Source organism: Mobula hypostoma, chromosome 9 (genome assembly GCF_963921235.1).
Source record: "Mobula hypostoma chromosome 9, sMobHyp1.1, whole genome shotgun sequence".
NCBI lineage: Eukaryota > Metazoa > Chordata > Chondrichthyes > Myliobatiformes > Myliobatidae > Mobula > Mobula hypostoma.
The window spans coordinates 43365702-43383151 of NC_086105.1; the positions used below are offsets into that span (position 1 = coordinate 43365702).

The 17450-nt window shown below is 43.0% G+C and overlaps 1 protein-coding gene across 6 annotated transcripts in view; it reads right to left on the bottom strand.

The window, feature by feature from the left end:
- LOC134351680 (metabotropic glutamate receptor 8-like) overlaps window positions 1-17450 on the bottom strand; it is a 440260-nt gene that overhangs the window by 150877 nt on the left and 271933 nt on the right. For all 6 annotated transcript variants that reach the window (XM_063058170.1, XM_063058165.1, XM_063058168.1 and 3 more), the window contains one exon: window positions 97-232. In XM_063058170.1, the coding sequence (XP_062914240.1) occupies window positions 97-232 (136 nt within the window). The remainder of the gene's footprint in view (window positions 1-96; window positions 233-17450) is intronic.

The window sequence follows — 17450 nt, forward strand, 5'->3', positions numbered from 1 at the left end:
TCATCAACACTGAAAACAAGACAACTAAAGATTTCGGACCAGCACTCCAGGGGGCAGAACTAAACACCATCAAGCTGAAAGAAAAAGAATGCTCACTTGATGTCATCTTCATTTGCAAATATAATTATTCCACGAGCGTTGGGGGTTTCCAGCAAGCGCTTGATAATTTTGTCAAATTCTCCTGGCTTTGGCTCCCGAGGGATTTTCAGTGACTGGGCAATGCAAACCCTACCTAAGGGGAAAAACAAAAATTGCATCATATTAAACAAGCTGTCCACAGCAGCTGCAGTGTTGAGCATGTTGACAAGATGCATGTTCATTGATCCATTCTGTCCTTTATTGATTAGACTGAGTATCACTAGTGATACTGGACAAATATTAGCACAACTAATGTCACATTTGGATTATCACCATTATACAATAAAAAAGCAAAAGATCCCATCATCCAGGTCATGCTCTCTTCTCATTACTACCATCAGGCAGGAGGTACAGGAACCTTGTGTCCCACACGACCAGGTTCAGGAACAGTTGTTACCCTACAGCCATCAGGCTCCTGCACTAGTGTGGATAATTTCTCTTACAGCAGAAGTGATTCCACAACCAAAAGATTCCCTTTCAAAGACTCTACAACTCAGTATTATTTACTTTTTATTATTCTTTGCATAATTTGTCTTCTTTGCACATTGGTTGTTTGTCAGTCTTTGTTATTTATAGTTTTTCATAAATTCTATTGCATTCTTTTATTTTCCTATAAACACCTGCAAAATTGAATCTCAGGGTAGCATATGCTGACATATATGTAGTTTGATAATAAATTTACTTTGAACTTCTAGTTATATTAGGATGGTTAATATAAGCAATAAATGCAACACTAACAAGATATACAAACAACATTATCACTATTGGGGAACAACATTTCTATTCATGACACATATATTTTAGGATACTATAAGTGGAATTCATAGTTATTTGTTTCTAGAATGAATCACACTGGACGCCATTCTAGCAAGGCCGTCAGCAAGTGGGCAACTAACTTCTGCTGAATGTATGTAATGTAAAAAGATGCCAGCAGCAAGCAGTAGGCAGCACTAATTTGATCCCAGCACTGCCATTTTGGTACTCAGTGTTCCAGTTAATGGCACTTTTAATGCTGCACAATGGAACATATTCTTGGCAGTTTATGAGCACCATTTATGGTCATCAGTTACCTCACTGCGGATTGCTTTTGATTAATTCTTGTCACAATTTCGAAAGTCTGGGATTCTTTTTGGAGTTATCTGAAGTTGTTAATGTCCACAAAGAGTGGTATAGCAAACAATTTTACCTTAACCTAATAGCTTCTCCCCAAGGACCCACGCCACTAGGTTCAGAAACAGTTATCACTCCTCAACCACAGAGTTCTCTGGGGTCATTTTGGTAGCAGTTTACATTCCCCCTCAGGCCAATGTCAGGCAGGCTTCCAATGATCTGAGTAATGGGATCAACATGCACAAAACATCTTCATCATCGTTTTGGGAGATTTTAACCAGGCCAGTGTGAAAAAATCACAAAGCAATTACCATCAACAGATCACTTGCAATACCAAAGGAAACAACACACTGGACCATTGCTACACCACCATCAAGAATGTCTACCACGCTATTCCACACCCTCACTTCGGGAAGTCTGATCACCTGGCTGTACTTCTACTCCCTGAGTATAGGCAGAGACTGAAGACTGCAGCACCAGTAGAGGGGACCAAGAAGGTATGGACAAGGGAAGCACAGAAGCGTCTACAGGACTGCTTTGAATCCTGGACTGGACTGGACTGTATTCAGGGATTCATCTTCGAACCTGGATGAGTATGCTGCAGTTGTTACTAACTTCATTAAAACCTGTGTGGATGAGTGTGTGCCCACAAAGACTTACTTCCCAAACCAAAAGCCGTGGATGAACCAGGAGGTACGTCGTCTGCTGAAGGCCAGATCTGTGGCATTCAAGTCTGGCGACCCAAGCCTGTACCAGAAAACTAGGTATGATTTGTGGAGGGCTATTTCAAGGGCAAAGAGACAATTTTGAATGAATTTGGAGGCAACATCGGATGTACAGCAACTCTGGCAGGGCTTGCAAGACATTACTTCCTACAAGGCAAAACCCAATAGCGTGAATGGCAGCGATGCTTCGCTACCAGATGAACTCAATGCCTTCTATGCACGCTTTGAAAGGGAGAATATAACTACAGCTGTGAAGATCACTGTTGCACCTGATGACCCTGTGATCTCCATCTCAGAGGCCAATGTTAGGCTGTCTTTAGTGAGAGTGAACCCTCACAAGGCAGAAGGTCCCGATGGAGTATCTGGTAAGGCTGTGAAAACCTGTGCCAATCAACTAGCGGGAGTATTCAAGGACATTTTCAACCTCTCACTGCTGCGGGTGGAAGTTCCCACTTGCTTCAAAAAGACAGCAATTTTACCAGTGCCTAAGAAGAATAATGTGAGCTGCCTTAATGACTATCGCCTGGTAGCACTCACAGCGACAGTGGTGAAACGCTTTGAAAGGTTTGTCATGACTAGACTGAACTTCTGCCTCAACAAGGACCTGAACCCATTGCAATTTGCCTATCGTCACAATAGGTCAATGGCAGATGCAATCTCAACGGCTCCCCACATGGCTTTAGACCACTTGGTCAACACAAACAGCCTCGTCAGGATGCTGTTCATCGATTATAGCTCAGCATTCAACACCATCATTCCCACAATCCTGATAGAGCAGTTGCAGAACCTGGGCCTCTGTACCTCCCTCTGTAATTGGATCCTCAGCTTCCTAACCGGAAGACCACAACCTGTGCGGATTGGTGATAACATATCCTCCTCACTGACGATCAACACTAGCGCACCTCAGGGGTGTGTGCGTAGCCCACTGCTCTACTCTCTATATACACATCACTGTGTGGCTAGGCACAGCTCAAATACCATCTATAAATTTGCTGATGATACAACCATTGTTGGTAGAATCTCAGGTGGTGACGAAAGGGCGTACAAGAGTGAGATATGACAACTAGTGAAATAGTGCTGCAGCAACAACCTGGCACTCAACGACAGTAAGGCAAAAGAGCTGATTGTGACTTCAGGAAGGGTAAGACGAAGAAACACATACTAATCCTCATAGAGGGATCAGAAGTGGAGAGAGTGAGCAGCTTCAAGTTCCTGGGTGTCAAGATCTCTGAGGATCTAACCTGGTCCCAACATATCAATGTAGTTATAAAGAAGGCAAGACAGATGCTATACTTTATTAGGTGTTTAAAGAGATTTGGCATGTCAACAAATACACTCAAAATCTTCTATAGTTGTACCGTGGAAAGCATTCTGACAGGCTGCATCACTGTCTGGTATGGAGAGGCTACTGCACAGGACTGAAAGAATCTGCAGAAGGTTGTAAATCTAGTCAGCTCCAGCTTGGGTACTAGCCTGCAAATTACTCAGGACATCTTTAGGGAGCGGTGTCTCAGAAAGGCAGCATTCATTATTAAGGACCTCCAGCACCCAGGGCATGCCCTTTTCTCATTGTTACAATCAGGTAGGAGGTACAGAAGACTGAAGGCACACACTCAGCGATTCAGGAACAGCTTCTTCCCATCTGCCATCTGATTCCTAAATGGACATTGAATCTTTGGACACTACCTCACTTTTTTAAAGATATACAGTATTTCTGTTTTTGCACATTTTTAAAAATCTATTCAATATACGTAATTGATTTACTTGTTTATTTTTTTTTCTTTTTTTATTTTATTATTACATTTTTTCTCTGCTAGATTATGTATTGCATTGAACTGCTGCTGCTAAGTTAACAAATTTCACGTCACACGCCGGTATTAATAAACCTGATTCTGATTCTGATTCCGATTCAACCACCAGGCTCTTGAACCAGAGGAGATAACTTCACTCGCCCCATCACTGAACTGTTCCGCCACATACTGAACCCTCCACAAACTATGGACTCACTGTCAAGGACGCCATCTCATGTTCTCCCTATTTATTGTTTATTTATTCATTATCTTTTTCCTTTTTGTATTTGCACAGTGTGTTGTCTTTTGCACATTGATTGTTTTTCCTGTTAGGTGTGGTTTTTCATTGATTCTATTACGTTTCTTGGATTTACTGTGTATGCCACAAGAAAATGGTGACATATATTCACTTTGATAATAAGTTTACTTTGGATATTGAACCATGGAACCAGACATGCACACACATGCATGCAGGCAGTGCCCTTGAGGACAACATGCAAGGGAGACTGAGCAGAATCCATGCAGAACTCGACCTGAGAGGAGGGGAGGACTCTCAGCAGGAGGACAGCAATTCTCCTGCCTAAACGGCACTGAGGAAATATGCACAAGCTACCTGTGCAGCGTTAAGGACTAACATTTGCACTGGTACCTCTTCATTAAGTAGCGCAGGCTGGCTTTAATTGCTGCCAGCCTCTTGCCACACTGAGGTCCCGGCTGAGCTGTGCATGCACTTAGCATTGGATAAAGGCTGTAGTCACGCTCATTTGCAAACAACAGAACTAGTGAGCAGCCTAATTAGGGAAAAAGCAGGAGCAGATTACAGAGTAATTACACATTTCACCCACTTCCTCATTAAAAAGTGACTAAAGAACAGAAGCTTTGAACTACAATGGAGAAAGAAGCTTTCCTTACAACCTCCCTGGGATCCCTGACCAACTAGGGTCAGATTTTACAGAATAGATTTATATACCTATTCTAAATTCATTTTGAAATCAAAGTATATCCAGAAGTTTTTTTTTGTGAGCTGCCCGCAAAACATCGCCGTCTACCACCAGCACCATCTGACAACTCTTGCTGATTAAATTTTCCTTGGCTCAATGTGAATCAGGTCTTGGAGATAAAAGGGTAGTGTGCTAATAAAATCACTTCCCCAATCATTCCATTTGCAGTCTACAGATTCAATTAATTAAACTTTGATTACAGGATATTGTGATCACCAGCATAAAATTGCATTGGCATTGCAGTAGCTGCGAGATGCTAGCACTGTTGCTAGAAGCGGTTGCATCCTCCATGACAAACTGCTTGCGATGAATGTTACCGCGGCCAACTGCTAGAATGAGCTTTCATAGTGCTGGAGTGGGAGGAGGAGCAGACATTCTATTTAGTTTGTTCAGAGTAGATACGCTTCCCTTAATCTGTCCATAGCTCCTCCCTGCTTCTCCACATTAAAGATCAGTTAGCAGTTTGTTCATTTGTCTGCTTAATTAGTAGGTAGTACAATAGGCCAAAGCAGAACTTCCTGGGGATAGCTGCAATCTCTTGATGTTACTTTGGTGAAAGGCCAATGGAATCCCTGGAGCAGTGATTTAAACAGTCATTATCATTGATAGGCAAGCTATCCAGTTATCTGTGAAAGCATACATTGGCAGCATGGATCGATCTGCTTTATCAATATTGTTTAGGCACCACAGACTAATGTTTTCCACAGAGAGAACTAATACCAGAACCTTGTTCCAGTAACCTGTCTCAATAACGATTGTACAGTAACACTTAATCCATAGTCATAGTCATACTTTATTGATCCCGAGGGAAATTGGGTTTCATTACAGTTGCACCAACCAAGAATAGAGTATAAATATAGCAATATAAAACCATAAAAAATTAAGTAATAATATGTAAATTATGCCAGGAAATAAGTCCAGGACCAGCCTATTGGCTCAGGGTGTCTGACCCTCCAAGAGAGGAGTTGTAGGGTTTGATGGCCACAGGCAGGAATGACTTCCTATGACGCTCCGTGTTGCATCTCGGTGGAATGAGTCTCTGGCTGAATGTACTCCTGTGCCCAACTAGTACATTATATAGTGGATGGGAGACATTGTCCAAGATGGCATGCAACTTGGACAACATCCTCTTTTCAGACACCACTGTCAGAGAGTCCATTTCCATCCATACAACATCACTGGCCTTATGAATGAGTTTGTTGATTCTGTTGGTGTCTGCTACCCTCAGCCTACTGCCCCAGCACACAACAGCAAACATGATAGCACTGGCCACCACAGACTCGTAGAACATCCTCAGCATCGTCCGGCAAATGTTAAAGGACCTCAGTCTCCTCAAGAAATAGAGGCAGCTCTGACCCTTCTTGTAGACAGCCTCAGTGTTCTTTGACCAGTCCAGTTTATTGTCAATTCGTATCCCCAGGTATTTGTAATCCTCCACCATGTCCACACTGACCCCCTGGATGGAAACAGGGGTCACCGGTGCCTTAGCCCTCCTCAGGTCCACCACCAGCTCCTTAGTCTTTTTCACATTAAGCTGCAGATAAATCTGCTCACACCATGTGATAAAGTTTCCTACTGTAGCCCTGTACTCAGCCTCATCTCCCTCATCCACCATGATAAAGTGCTTCAAGAGGTTGGTCATGAAGCACTGTGGAGTGACTTGCACCTGGATCTACAGGACAACAGCAGATGCCATTTCATTGGCCCTTTCTTCACTCAGCACAGGAACACCTGGACAATGAAGGTGCATACTTCAAGATGCTTTTCATTGAATACAGCTCACCATTCAACATTATCATCCCCTTGAAACTCACCACTAAGCTCCAAGACCTGCGCTTCAATACCTTCATGTGCACCTGGATCCTCGATTTCATCACTTGCTGACCCCGGTCAGTACAGATTGGAAACAACATCTCCTCCACAATCACTAACAACACGGGTACACCACAATACTGCGCTAAGCTCTGTGCTCTATTTACGTTCGTACTTTATGCCATACTTAAGTATGCTGATGACACCACTGTTGTTGGCTGAATCTAATGTGGTGATGAATCAGCACATCTGTGGGGGGGAGGCTGGAAATCTGGTTGAATGGTGCCACGAAGCTGTGGACCACAACAACAATCTCTCACTCAATGTCAGCAAAAGCCAAAGAACTGATTTTTGACTGCAGAAGGAACAAGCCGGAGGTCCAAGAGCCAATTCTCATAAGGGGATCAGAGGTGGAGGTGGTGTTGTCATATCAGAGGATCTGTCTTGGGGCCAGGGCATAAGGTCCATCACAAAGAAAGCATGGTAATGCCTCTACTTTCTTAGAAGTTTACACAGATTCAGTACGTCACTTAGAACATTGAATCACTTCTATAGATGCACAGTGGAGAGTATTCTGGCATTCATAGCAAGAGGATTCGAGTACAGGAGCAGGGAGGTTCTACTGCAGTTGTACAAGGCCTTGGTGAGACCACACCTGGAGTATTGCGTGCAGTTCTGGTCGCCTAACCTGAGGAAGGACATTCTTGCCATAGAGGGAGTACAAAGAACGTTCACCAGATTGATTCCTGGGATGGCAGAACTTTCATGTGATGAAAGATTGGATTGACTAGGCTTATACTCGCTGGAATTTAGAAGATTGAGGGGGGATGTTATTGAAACGTATAAAATTCTAAAGGGATTGGACAGGCTAGATGGAGGAAGATTGTTCACAATGTTGGGGAAGTCCAGAACGAGGGGTCACAGTTTAAGGATAAAGGACCTTTTAGGACCGAGATGAGGAAAAATTTCTTCACACAGAGAGTGGTGAATCTGTGGAATTCTCTGCCACAGGAAACAGTTGAGGCCAGTTCATTGGCTATATTTCAGAGCGAGTTAGACATGGCCCTGTGGGGTATGGAGAGAAGGCAGGTACAGGGTTCTGAGTTGGATGATCAGCCATGATCATACTGAATGGCGGTGCAGGCTCGAAGGGCTGAATGGCCTACTCCTGCACCTATTTTCTATGTTTCTATCCTGACTGATTACATCAGGGCCTGGTATAGAAACACCAAGAATGGAAAGGTCTACAAAAGGTAGTGGATATAACCCAATACATCACAACCTACAGACTCACTTTCAAGGACTCTACAACTTATGTCCTCCGTATTATCTATTTTTATTTTCACTCTTTGTCTTCTTTCACACATTTTCTGTTTCCCTGTCTTTGTTTATGTAGAGCTCTTCATAATTCTGTTGTATTTTTTTATTTTCCTGTAAACATCTGCAAGAAAATGAATCTCAAGATGGTATGGAAATGTATACGTACTCTGACTTTTATCAATTTTTTCCCCAGCTTTGGTCCAATCAAACCAAACATTTAAGGATATGGGCACTTCATTTAAGAAAATGCTCACCTCTCAAAACATCATCTCCCTTTATAGTGCTCCTAGAAATGAAACCTTTTCTCCATCACTGTTCCATCATGATATGATTGTCCCAATAGATTTTATGCCAATCTCTCAAGCTTGAACCTCCAGTGAACCTCCCACACTCCAGCCTCAACGGCTACAGTTTAATCACTCTGTAGCTTATGCACTATTAGTTCTCACTTACACATCAGCTAAATATTGGCTCTCGGATGGGATGCCCAAAGCCACTGGTTTAATCTCCTCATCTATGGTTTAAAACCCCTCTCCGGTTTACAATCTTATAACGACCTACTGCAATACAAAGTGTCTCTTTCTTCGACTTGAGTAACTCCATCCATTTGATCCATTTTTGGAGGTTGTGTTTTCATCCATTCTGCTCTCCATCATTGCCCTGATGAGCCTCCTTTCAACTCAATCCTTGAAGAAACTTCTATAATCCCTCCTATCATCTCCAGTTTTGACAGAATCGATTAATTTTTACTCCTCTGAATGCATTTTTTCTTTCACCCCACTGATGATTTTAGCCCTTAACATTGAAGTGTGTTGTCCAGATGTTGAAAAGGGTCTTTGGGATCTATTCTACAAATAAACAACTTACACTTAACACCAGTGCCTTGCAAGTGCAATCGCTAAAATCTGAGGCATGACTTCCAAGTTGATTTAATAATTTTATGCATGAAGAACGAAAGCTACAGTGTAGGAAGTTTGTTCATCAATTCCTTCCCATCTTTTGTTTCAAAAAGCAAAACTTTTTATCTCTTGGGCAACCTCAATCTAGAGACTGCCGGACTGCCTCACTCCCATAACATCATAACCCTTTGTCTCTTTTCAGCTCACCTAAGACAAAAACCCTTGTTGACCATACCTAGATTGATATTTGCAGTGTTGACATCCATATCACTACTGGCTTAATTTCCATTGCTGGCCGCATGTGGTAAAAAGAATAAAACTTTGATGCTGTCTAGAAGTCAAGATATGGATTGAACCATGATGCTGTACTCTATGTTAATGCAAAATGCTCTTCTTCCCAATGATGCACTGATTCATCCAAGACCAACTGCAAATCCACTCCATTGAGCCAGGGAGCAAGGATGTTGCAATACTACTCTGTGCCAAGTTGGCCCTGTAATGAAATCTCACCTCTAGCTCTCCAGGTAGTTTCCATCTCCCTCCAAGCCCCTGTTGCATCTGCAATAACACCCTTATTCATTTATGTACCAGAAGTGAACTCATGGTAAAATACACCATAGCAGCAATGCACTTGGGCAGATTGAAAAGATGTTAAAATACTTGAACTCCTTTGTCAATAGCAAGAACTGACCATCTCAGACAGCAATGTGCAGTTCTGGATAGCCTGCTCTTCAGTACCCCAAAAGCAAATTCAACTGTTTCTCAAGTCAATGCCTTTTCCTTTGTGAATACTGATACAATAACGCATCACATGTAGCCTGGAGTATCACGTGCAGTGAAAAGCACCAGTCTGCCAGAAGTGAAGGTCAAACTCCTTGAATCAGATCGCACTTGCCAAGTGCTGTAATGCAAAGACAGATGGTCACAGCATCTAATGTTCACTGTGCTGCCATTCACACACTATGTTCATAAAAGTAATCGCTTTCTGGAGGTAAAGCAAATCACAAAAGGGAGCTCATGGGGCAGGTCCCAGCAAGGACACCACCCTGCAGCCCACCTGCAATCCATGACGATCCTGCTCAATCGGGATTAATCCAGGACCAGAAAGGTGGCTCGCTGGAAACCCAGGTTCACTTGGGATGATTGCTCCCCACTTTAAGCATCTCCATGCAAAACATCTGGTGCAAAGGGGATGCTGTTTCTTCGCTGAGTCATTTGCTCTTTCGACTTACTACATGTTAAGCCGCTGGCGCTTGGGGCAGCAATGAAGGTTCTCTATCTGTGGTGGTGCTCAGCTTCCTTCATCGTGTCAGTAGCTTCCTCTTAGTTTTCACAGTAGTCAGCCAGGCTAGTGCCGGCATACCATCAGGAATACCATCACACTTAGATGTAGGAGGATTCTTCATCGCTGTTTCCATAACAATTTTGATTTACTAGTCAAAGTTGTTATATCTGAGTTCAACCCCTGAACCGGGAGGACTGGTGGACCACTCTTAATCTGTCCTCTACCCTTTGAATTATTTGGCAAGAGCCTACCAAGAGCCAAACCATAAACTCCTGACTCCAGCTAACATATCTCTGCAGATCATTGAGGCACACAAACCTCCAAATTACAACAAGGTTGTGGTCCTCTTGGAATTTGCTCTTTGAGCTGATTCTTTAATAGAAAAACCAGGTTCTTTTATCTATTAAAATGCCATTTGCCCATCATAGACATTTGCTATGTGGACATTTGCAGCAGATCACTATTGCCGACCACTTGTGGTGAAGAGAGTAAAACTTTAATGATACTTGCCAGTCAAGAGGCAGATTGTATCATTACCTGTCATCAAGAAACAGATCAGCAGTATGTTGTATTTCAAGAAATTTGTTCTAGCCAAAGGCTCCTTTAAATTAGAAGCAATGCTGTTCTTGGTAATTGTTTGGTTTCTTATCATTGCTTAGGCTCAAGAAAATAAACACATGTTTTTCACAGTTCCTATGAAAGTGGAAGTGGGGTATAAGCTGAGTTGTCTTTCTTTCAGGAAGCATTTTTGATGAATGCTGTTCAGGTGCCAGGAAATGATCTGATGAATGCACCATGGGTATCAGAGACCTTGATATGATTGACGATCGATTGAGCAGTGAAAGAGGAGTGGGCTTTCAGCCACATGACCCCGCACCACCAGTCGATGGATATGCACTTCCAATTGATCTCAGTCGTAAAAGCTCCATTTAAGCCTAGCATTAACTCAGTCCTAGCCTTAACTCAGACTCTCTCAGCTAATGCTGAGGTGCACCCAGGGCAGACAAGCAGAAGTTCTCATCTGCCTCTTGACAGTCATTAACCATGTAAAGGATGCATGCTTGCATCAACATGCACAGTACCGATAAAAAGTGTTCACCCCTCCCCCCCCCACCCCCAGAAGTTTTCATGTTTTACTCTTTTACAACCTTGAATCACAGTGGATTTAATTCGGCTTTTTTTGACACTGATCAACAGAAAAGGCTCTTTCACGTTAAAGTGAAAACAAATTTCTACAAAGTGATCTAAATTAATTACAAATATAATACACAAGATAATTGATTGCATAAGTATTCACACACTAAATTATCACTGGTGCAGCCAATTGGTTTTAGAAGTCACAATAATTAGTTAAATGGAGATCTGTTTTTGGAGACCTGTGTGCAGTCAAGGCGTTTCAATTGATTGTAGTAAAAATACACCTGGATCTGGAAGGTCCAACTGCTGGTGAGTCAGTATCCTGGCAAAAACTACACCATGAAGACAAAAGAACACTCCAAGCAACTCCATGAAAAGGTTATTGAAAAGCACAAGTCAGGAGATGGATACAAGAAAATTTCCAAGTCACCGAATATCCCTTGAAATACAGTTAAATCAATCATTAAGAAATGGAAAGAATTTGGCACAGCTGTAAGTCCGCCTAGAACAAGCCATCCTCAAAAACTGAGTGACTGTGCAAGAAGGGGACTCGTAGTGGAGGCCACTAAGAGACCTATGACAACTCTGAAGAAGTTACAAGCTTCGGTGGCTGAGATGGGAGAGACTGTGCATATAACAATCGTTGGCCCGGGTTCTTCACCAGTCGCATCTTTATGGGAAAGTGGCAAAGAGAATGCCACTGTTAAAAAAAACTCACAAGAAATCCCAGCTAGAATTTGGCAGAAGGCATGTAGGAGACTCTGAAGTCAATTGGAAGAAGGTTCTATGGTCTGATGAGACCAAAATTGAGCTTTTTGGCCATCAGACTAAACACTATGTTTGGCATAAGCCAAACACCGCACCTCATCAAAAACACACCATCCCTACCGTGGAGTATGGTGGTGGCTACGTCATGCAGTGGGGATACTTCACTGCAGTAGGTCCTGGAAGGCTTGTAGGGGGTAAAATGAATGTAGCAAAATACAGGGAACTCCTGCAGGAAAACCTGATATAGTCTGCAAGAGAACTGCGACTTGGGAGAAGATTTGTTTTCTAGCGAGACAATGACCCCAAGCATAAAGCCAAAGCTGCACAGGAGTGGCTTAAAACCAGCAAAGTTAATGTCCTAGAATGGCCAAGTCAGAGTCCAGACCTCAATCCAATTGAGAACTTTTGGCTAGACTTGAAAAGGGCTGTTCACTCATGATCCCGATGCAATCTGACAGAGCTTGGGCAGTTATGTAAAGAAGAATGGGGAAAAATTGCAGTGTCCAGATGTGCAAAGCTGGTAGAGATCTATCCACACAGACTCAAGGCTGTAATTGCTGCCAAAGGTGCATCTACTAAATACTGGCTTGAAGGGGGTGAATACTTATGCAATTAATTTCTAATTAATTTAAATCACTTTGTAGAGATTTGTTTTCACTTTGACATGAAGGAGACGTTTTCAGTTGATCAGTTTCAAAAAGCCAAATAAAACCCACTATAATTCAATTTTGTAAAATAATAAAACATGAAAACTTCCAAGGGGAGGTGAATGCTTTTTGCAGACACTGTATAATTGTGCTGGAACATAGTTTATTCCAATAGAACAACAAGACCCTGATTACAAGACATCAGGCATTGCAAATCCTATCCTAGAATTTCTTTTCCATTTCAAAATGAATTTTGAATTTTATCTCCTATACATAGCTTTATGAATAATCAAAACATACTTATATTCATGGGTGTCAGAGTCAATATATTCTATCTACACAGCACCAATGCAACTCATGTGGCCTCTGAAGAATACACCCACTAAGTGTTTGAGACCAAACCCTTCAGAGTCCAGTTTCAGCAGGGCCTTAGAATATAGTCCTTCTGTTCACGATCTTTCAACTAGTTACACAAAGCTTCAGTTCATCCCTTAGGATGTAGCCCTGCAGTTCAGAACAGACTTGTTCACTTACAGCCATTCCATTGCACTGGAATACCAGCAAGACTCAGGAAGACTGAAGTACATCTTAGACCATAAGCCCATAAGACATAGGAGCAGAATTAGGCCCTTGGCCCCACTGAGTCTGCTCTGCCATTCAGTCATGGCTGATCCTTTTTTCCTCCTCCTCAGACCCACTCCTCAGCCTTCTCCCCGTAACTTTTGATGCCGGGTATAAGACCATAAGACATAGGATTGGATTAACAATTTTCCAGCATGCTGGGTATGTGTCTCTGGGAACAGTCAGTAGGTCAGAGTATACTCAGTTATACGGCTGCTCAGGATGAACTTCAGCAAGGACTTTTGCATAATCTTCTAGATCTTCCTAGTAAAAGCACAGTCCATAACATGATGGTCTATCAGCTTATCCAAATGGCAGCAAGATTTGCAGTGAGACTTTAACTGTGCAGGGAGGATATAATGGGGAGGGCTATTTTCATTGACAGCCATATTGAACTCTTGTTAGTGAGAGCTAGTGATGAGGCATCCTGCCAAGTATCTCGAGGGTCTACTCACGGAACCACTATGGCCGTCAGCCTTCACGACATTTCTTGCTGACCTCCAGCCTGATGGATATGTGGTCAAGGGTGTTTTTCAGTAGGAACCGTTCCTCAAAAGACTGTTATTGGGGCAACATCAAAATGAATAAAGCACTGCTTGACAACAGTGCCAGACCCGCCCTTTGCAACCCCAGGGACAGGTAGAACCTCAACATGCGGTGACCTGTAGTGTTTGCATATCATGCTTCCACACAGAGCTTAAAGCAGGCACAAACTAAGGTAGCCATTCACTGAAGAATCGTGCATCACAGCCTGTCATACAGATGACATTTTGGATATCCAGGTGAAGCAGAAAATAGCTTTGTTGACAGCACAGGGATGGGGTCTGGCCAACATCTGAGCATCACTCAGCAACATCAAGGGCTTCTCATGCCTGATGATCATCTTCCTGCCTGTCCCTGACAGTGAGAACTACTCCTATTGTTCTGGTTTCCCCTTGACCTATCCTATCCACTTGACATGCCTCTTCTCCTCCAAACTTTCAAGTAGACAATATTTTTAGTTTTCCATGCATGATTGGAAAATAGAATACTAAGCTTTGTACCACCTGTATTCAGACAATTTTGGTTTTGAAGATCTGACAAAGGGCCTTTGTCCAGAAAATTTGATTCCATTTCTTTTCTTGAGAGCAACAGCTGAGTATTTCCAGCAATTTCTAGTCTTGGCCTTGATGTCATCTGGGAGGGCTTTCCCAGGCATTTGAGTAGAGGCTGGGCATAAGGAAACCCAGCTCTAATTGCTGGAGTCCTTTATCAGGTAGAAACTCCATTGGTTTGGGATCCTATGTCGGCGGGAGGAGAAGATGGCAGCACGACGCAGCTGGTAGCAGTCGCTCTGGTGGTGATGTCTGTTATTTGTCAAGTAGGGTGCCGTGCACAATCCTGATTTGATGGAGACAGTTGTTAGAGCATGGAGGAGCATCTGGAGAAACTTCTGAAATGCCTGCTTCGCTGCTGCTGCTACTGTGTGGTTCAGAATCTCCGGAGGAGAAGGCCCCGAGTCCTCGGCTTTGCTTGTTGCTCGGCGGCCGGGGCAGGGTCGAAGCGCTCGGCAGAGGATGGTGCTCGGAGAGGCTGTGTTGAAGGGCTGGTCGGAAGCTCAAAGTTTTCGAATGGACTCAGAGTCGGCTGCGGTCGGGTGCTTCCAATGCATCGGCAAGTTGTCGGCACTTGGAGGTTCATGGCAGGGAGAGTTTCTCCCTTCTGTCGCCTGCGTTAGATGATGAGTCGATCGGGACTTTGAGATTTTTTTTTACCGTGCCCATGGTCTGCTCTTTATCAAATTATGGTATTGCTTTGCACCGTTGTAACTATATGTTATAATTATGTGGTTTTGTCAGTTTTAGTCTTGGTTTGTCCTGTTTTTTTGTGATATCATTCTGGAGGAACATTGTATCATTTTTTAATGCATGCATATCCAAATGACAATAAACGAGGACTGAATGTCCTCATAATCTAATCTAAATCTAAACCTGGGACACAAATAGAGCATGAGGTTTGCAACCTTATTAATGGAGGTGCAGTAGTCGGTGGGTTAGGGATTCCATTCTGCAGAGTTTTCACTTCTTTTCCCTTGTGGTTCCATCCAGAAGCCAGCCTGATTGCAGTGAATGCTCCAGTGAAAAGGAATGTGCAGAAAGCCTGTTGTGAATGAGTATGTCACGTAAAATGCTGGAGGAACTCAGCCAGCCAGGCTGGATCTAGGAAAAAAGTACAGTCGATGTTTTGGATCGAAGCGTCTCGACTGTACTCTTTTCCATGGATGCCTGGCCTGCTGAGTTCCTCCAGCATTTTGTGTGTGTTGCTCGGATTTCCAGCATCTGCAGATTTTCTGCTGTTTCTGGATGACTAAGCATGTGGCAGGATGGCAAAGTCTAAATCTTATGAGGTCGATCAGTAGTAGGGATGTCCATATTTAGGGGTGGGGGAAATGGGTACCATGCGAAAAGGGGAGTGGTGATCTTGGAGTTGAAGTTGATGATCATGGAGGAAGGAGCAAATAAGTTTGGTGATGAGAGTACTCCTCTTCCTCTTCCACACGACATATACGAGAAAAGCTTCGCTTCCCCATTTACCATCTACTGCCATCCTTTAACTGCTGGGTTTCCCTAATCCCAGAATACCCCATTGGATTGGGTTAAACTTGGGAGACAGATAAACTATGAGGCTTGCAACATTATTTTTAGGTAACCAAAATGTCTACTGGGAGCAGGCTGTCTGTGATCCGCCCCAGCCCACAATTCCCACTCTCTGCTACACTGCCTCCATCAAAAACATGTACACATTGGGATTGGAATCAAGATGTTTGGAAGTCATGACATCCTCCCAAACACAATATATAAAACACACACACACACACACACACACACACGCACGCACGCACGCACGCACACACAATTACGTTGTTACTTAGTTGTCAGGAACACCACTCCCTGTAGACAGTGTTGCATTTTCAAAGAATTTTGTAACTAGACTTTGCTATCAGAAGCCAATGAAAAGTAAGGACACCACTGACCACAAACTCAAACCCCATGTTCTGCAAAAGCTATTTTGATGCTTCTTGGGATATATTCAACCTGCAATCGGACTGAATAGTAAAACAGCAAAAGCATTCATCTTGGAAAGCATGCAGCTCTTCAAATTTTTTTATTTCACCAGCATTTGAGTAGCACCTGGCATCTACTGGAGTTTCTTGTCATCATGAAGCCCTCTAGTGGGACTCTGTGATGCGCGTGAGCAGTGCAGACAACAGCCTTCAATGATGCTGAGTTTCATGGAGTATAAACAGCCTATTGGAGAGGTCATCTTGAATCAACAGTACTACTTAAGCAGTCAGGATATATAATTCTTAAGTCATAGCTCTTCCTTTGGTTGAGTTGTCAACTTAATAAAAAAAAGATCCAAAGCAAACAGTGATTATGTGTTATGATTAAATTTATTATGCTATTAGAATTGAGCTGGTAAAATTATTTATTATTAATTTATCCCATTTTCGATCATAGTAAAATACAAACTGAATCTTATCACACAGAACCCTATGCAATTACTATTAGTAGAGTCCCACTTTAATAAAAATAATGGAAACAGAAAGACTGCAGATGCTGGAATCTGGAGCAGAAGACAAGACGGTGGAGGAACTCAGCAGATCAAGCAGCACCTGTGGAGGGAAAAGGACAGTTGAAGTTTTGGGCTGAGATCCTCCATCTGGACTGAAAGGTAGAGGGGAGATAGGATAAAAGGGTGAGGGGAAGGGGTGATGCAAGAGCTGGCAGGTGATAGGTGGATCCAGGTGTGGAGAGAAGAGTGGAAACAATGACAGAAGTTGAGAGGTGACAAGTGGAGGCAGCAAAGGGCAGCACTTAGTGGAGGTTGAGAGGAAGGTGGAAAATGGAATCAAGTGACGGAGGTCGTGAGGGCAGATGGGTACCATGAGGGAAGGGAATGAGTGGGGGGAGTGTGTGGATGAATGGCACATGGCATTGGTAGAAAAGGGGAAAGAACCATTATAAATGGGGTTTGAGTTTGGTGTGGAAAGAGCTGGGTAGATCATAAGGGGAGAGTAAAAAGGGACAGAGTGGAGCAGTTTACCAGAAGTTAGAGAATTTAATGTTTATAACATAATGAAGCCACAGTTTCCATCAGTTCATCCCACCTCCCTGATTCCGTGCTCCAACTTCTCTTATCAGACTGCATGGTTGG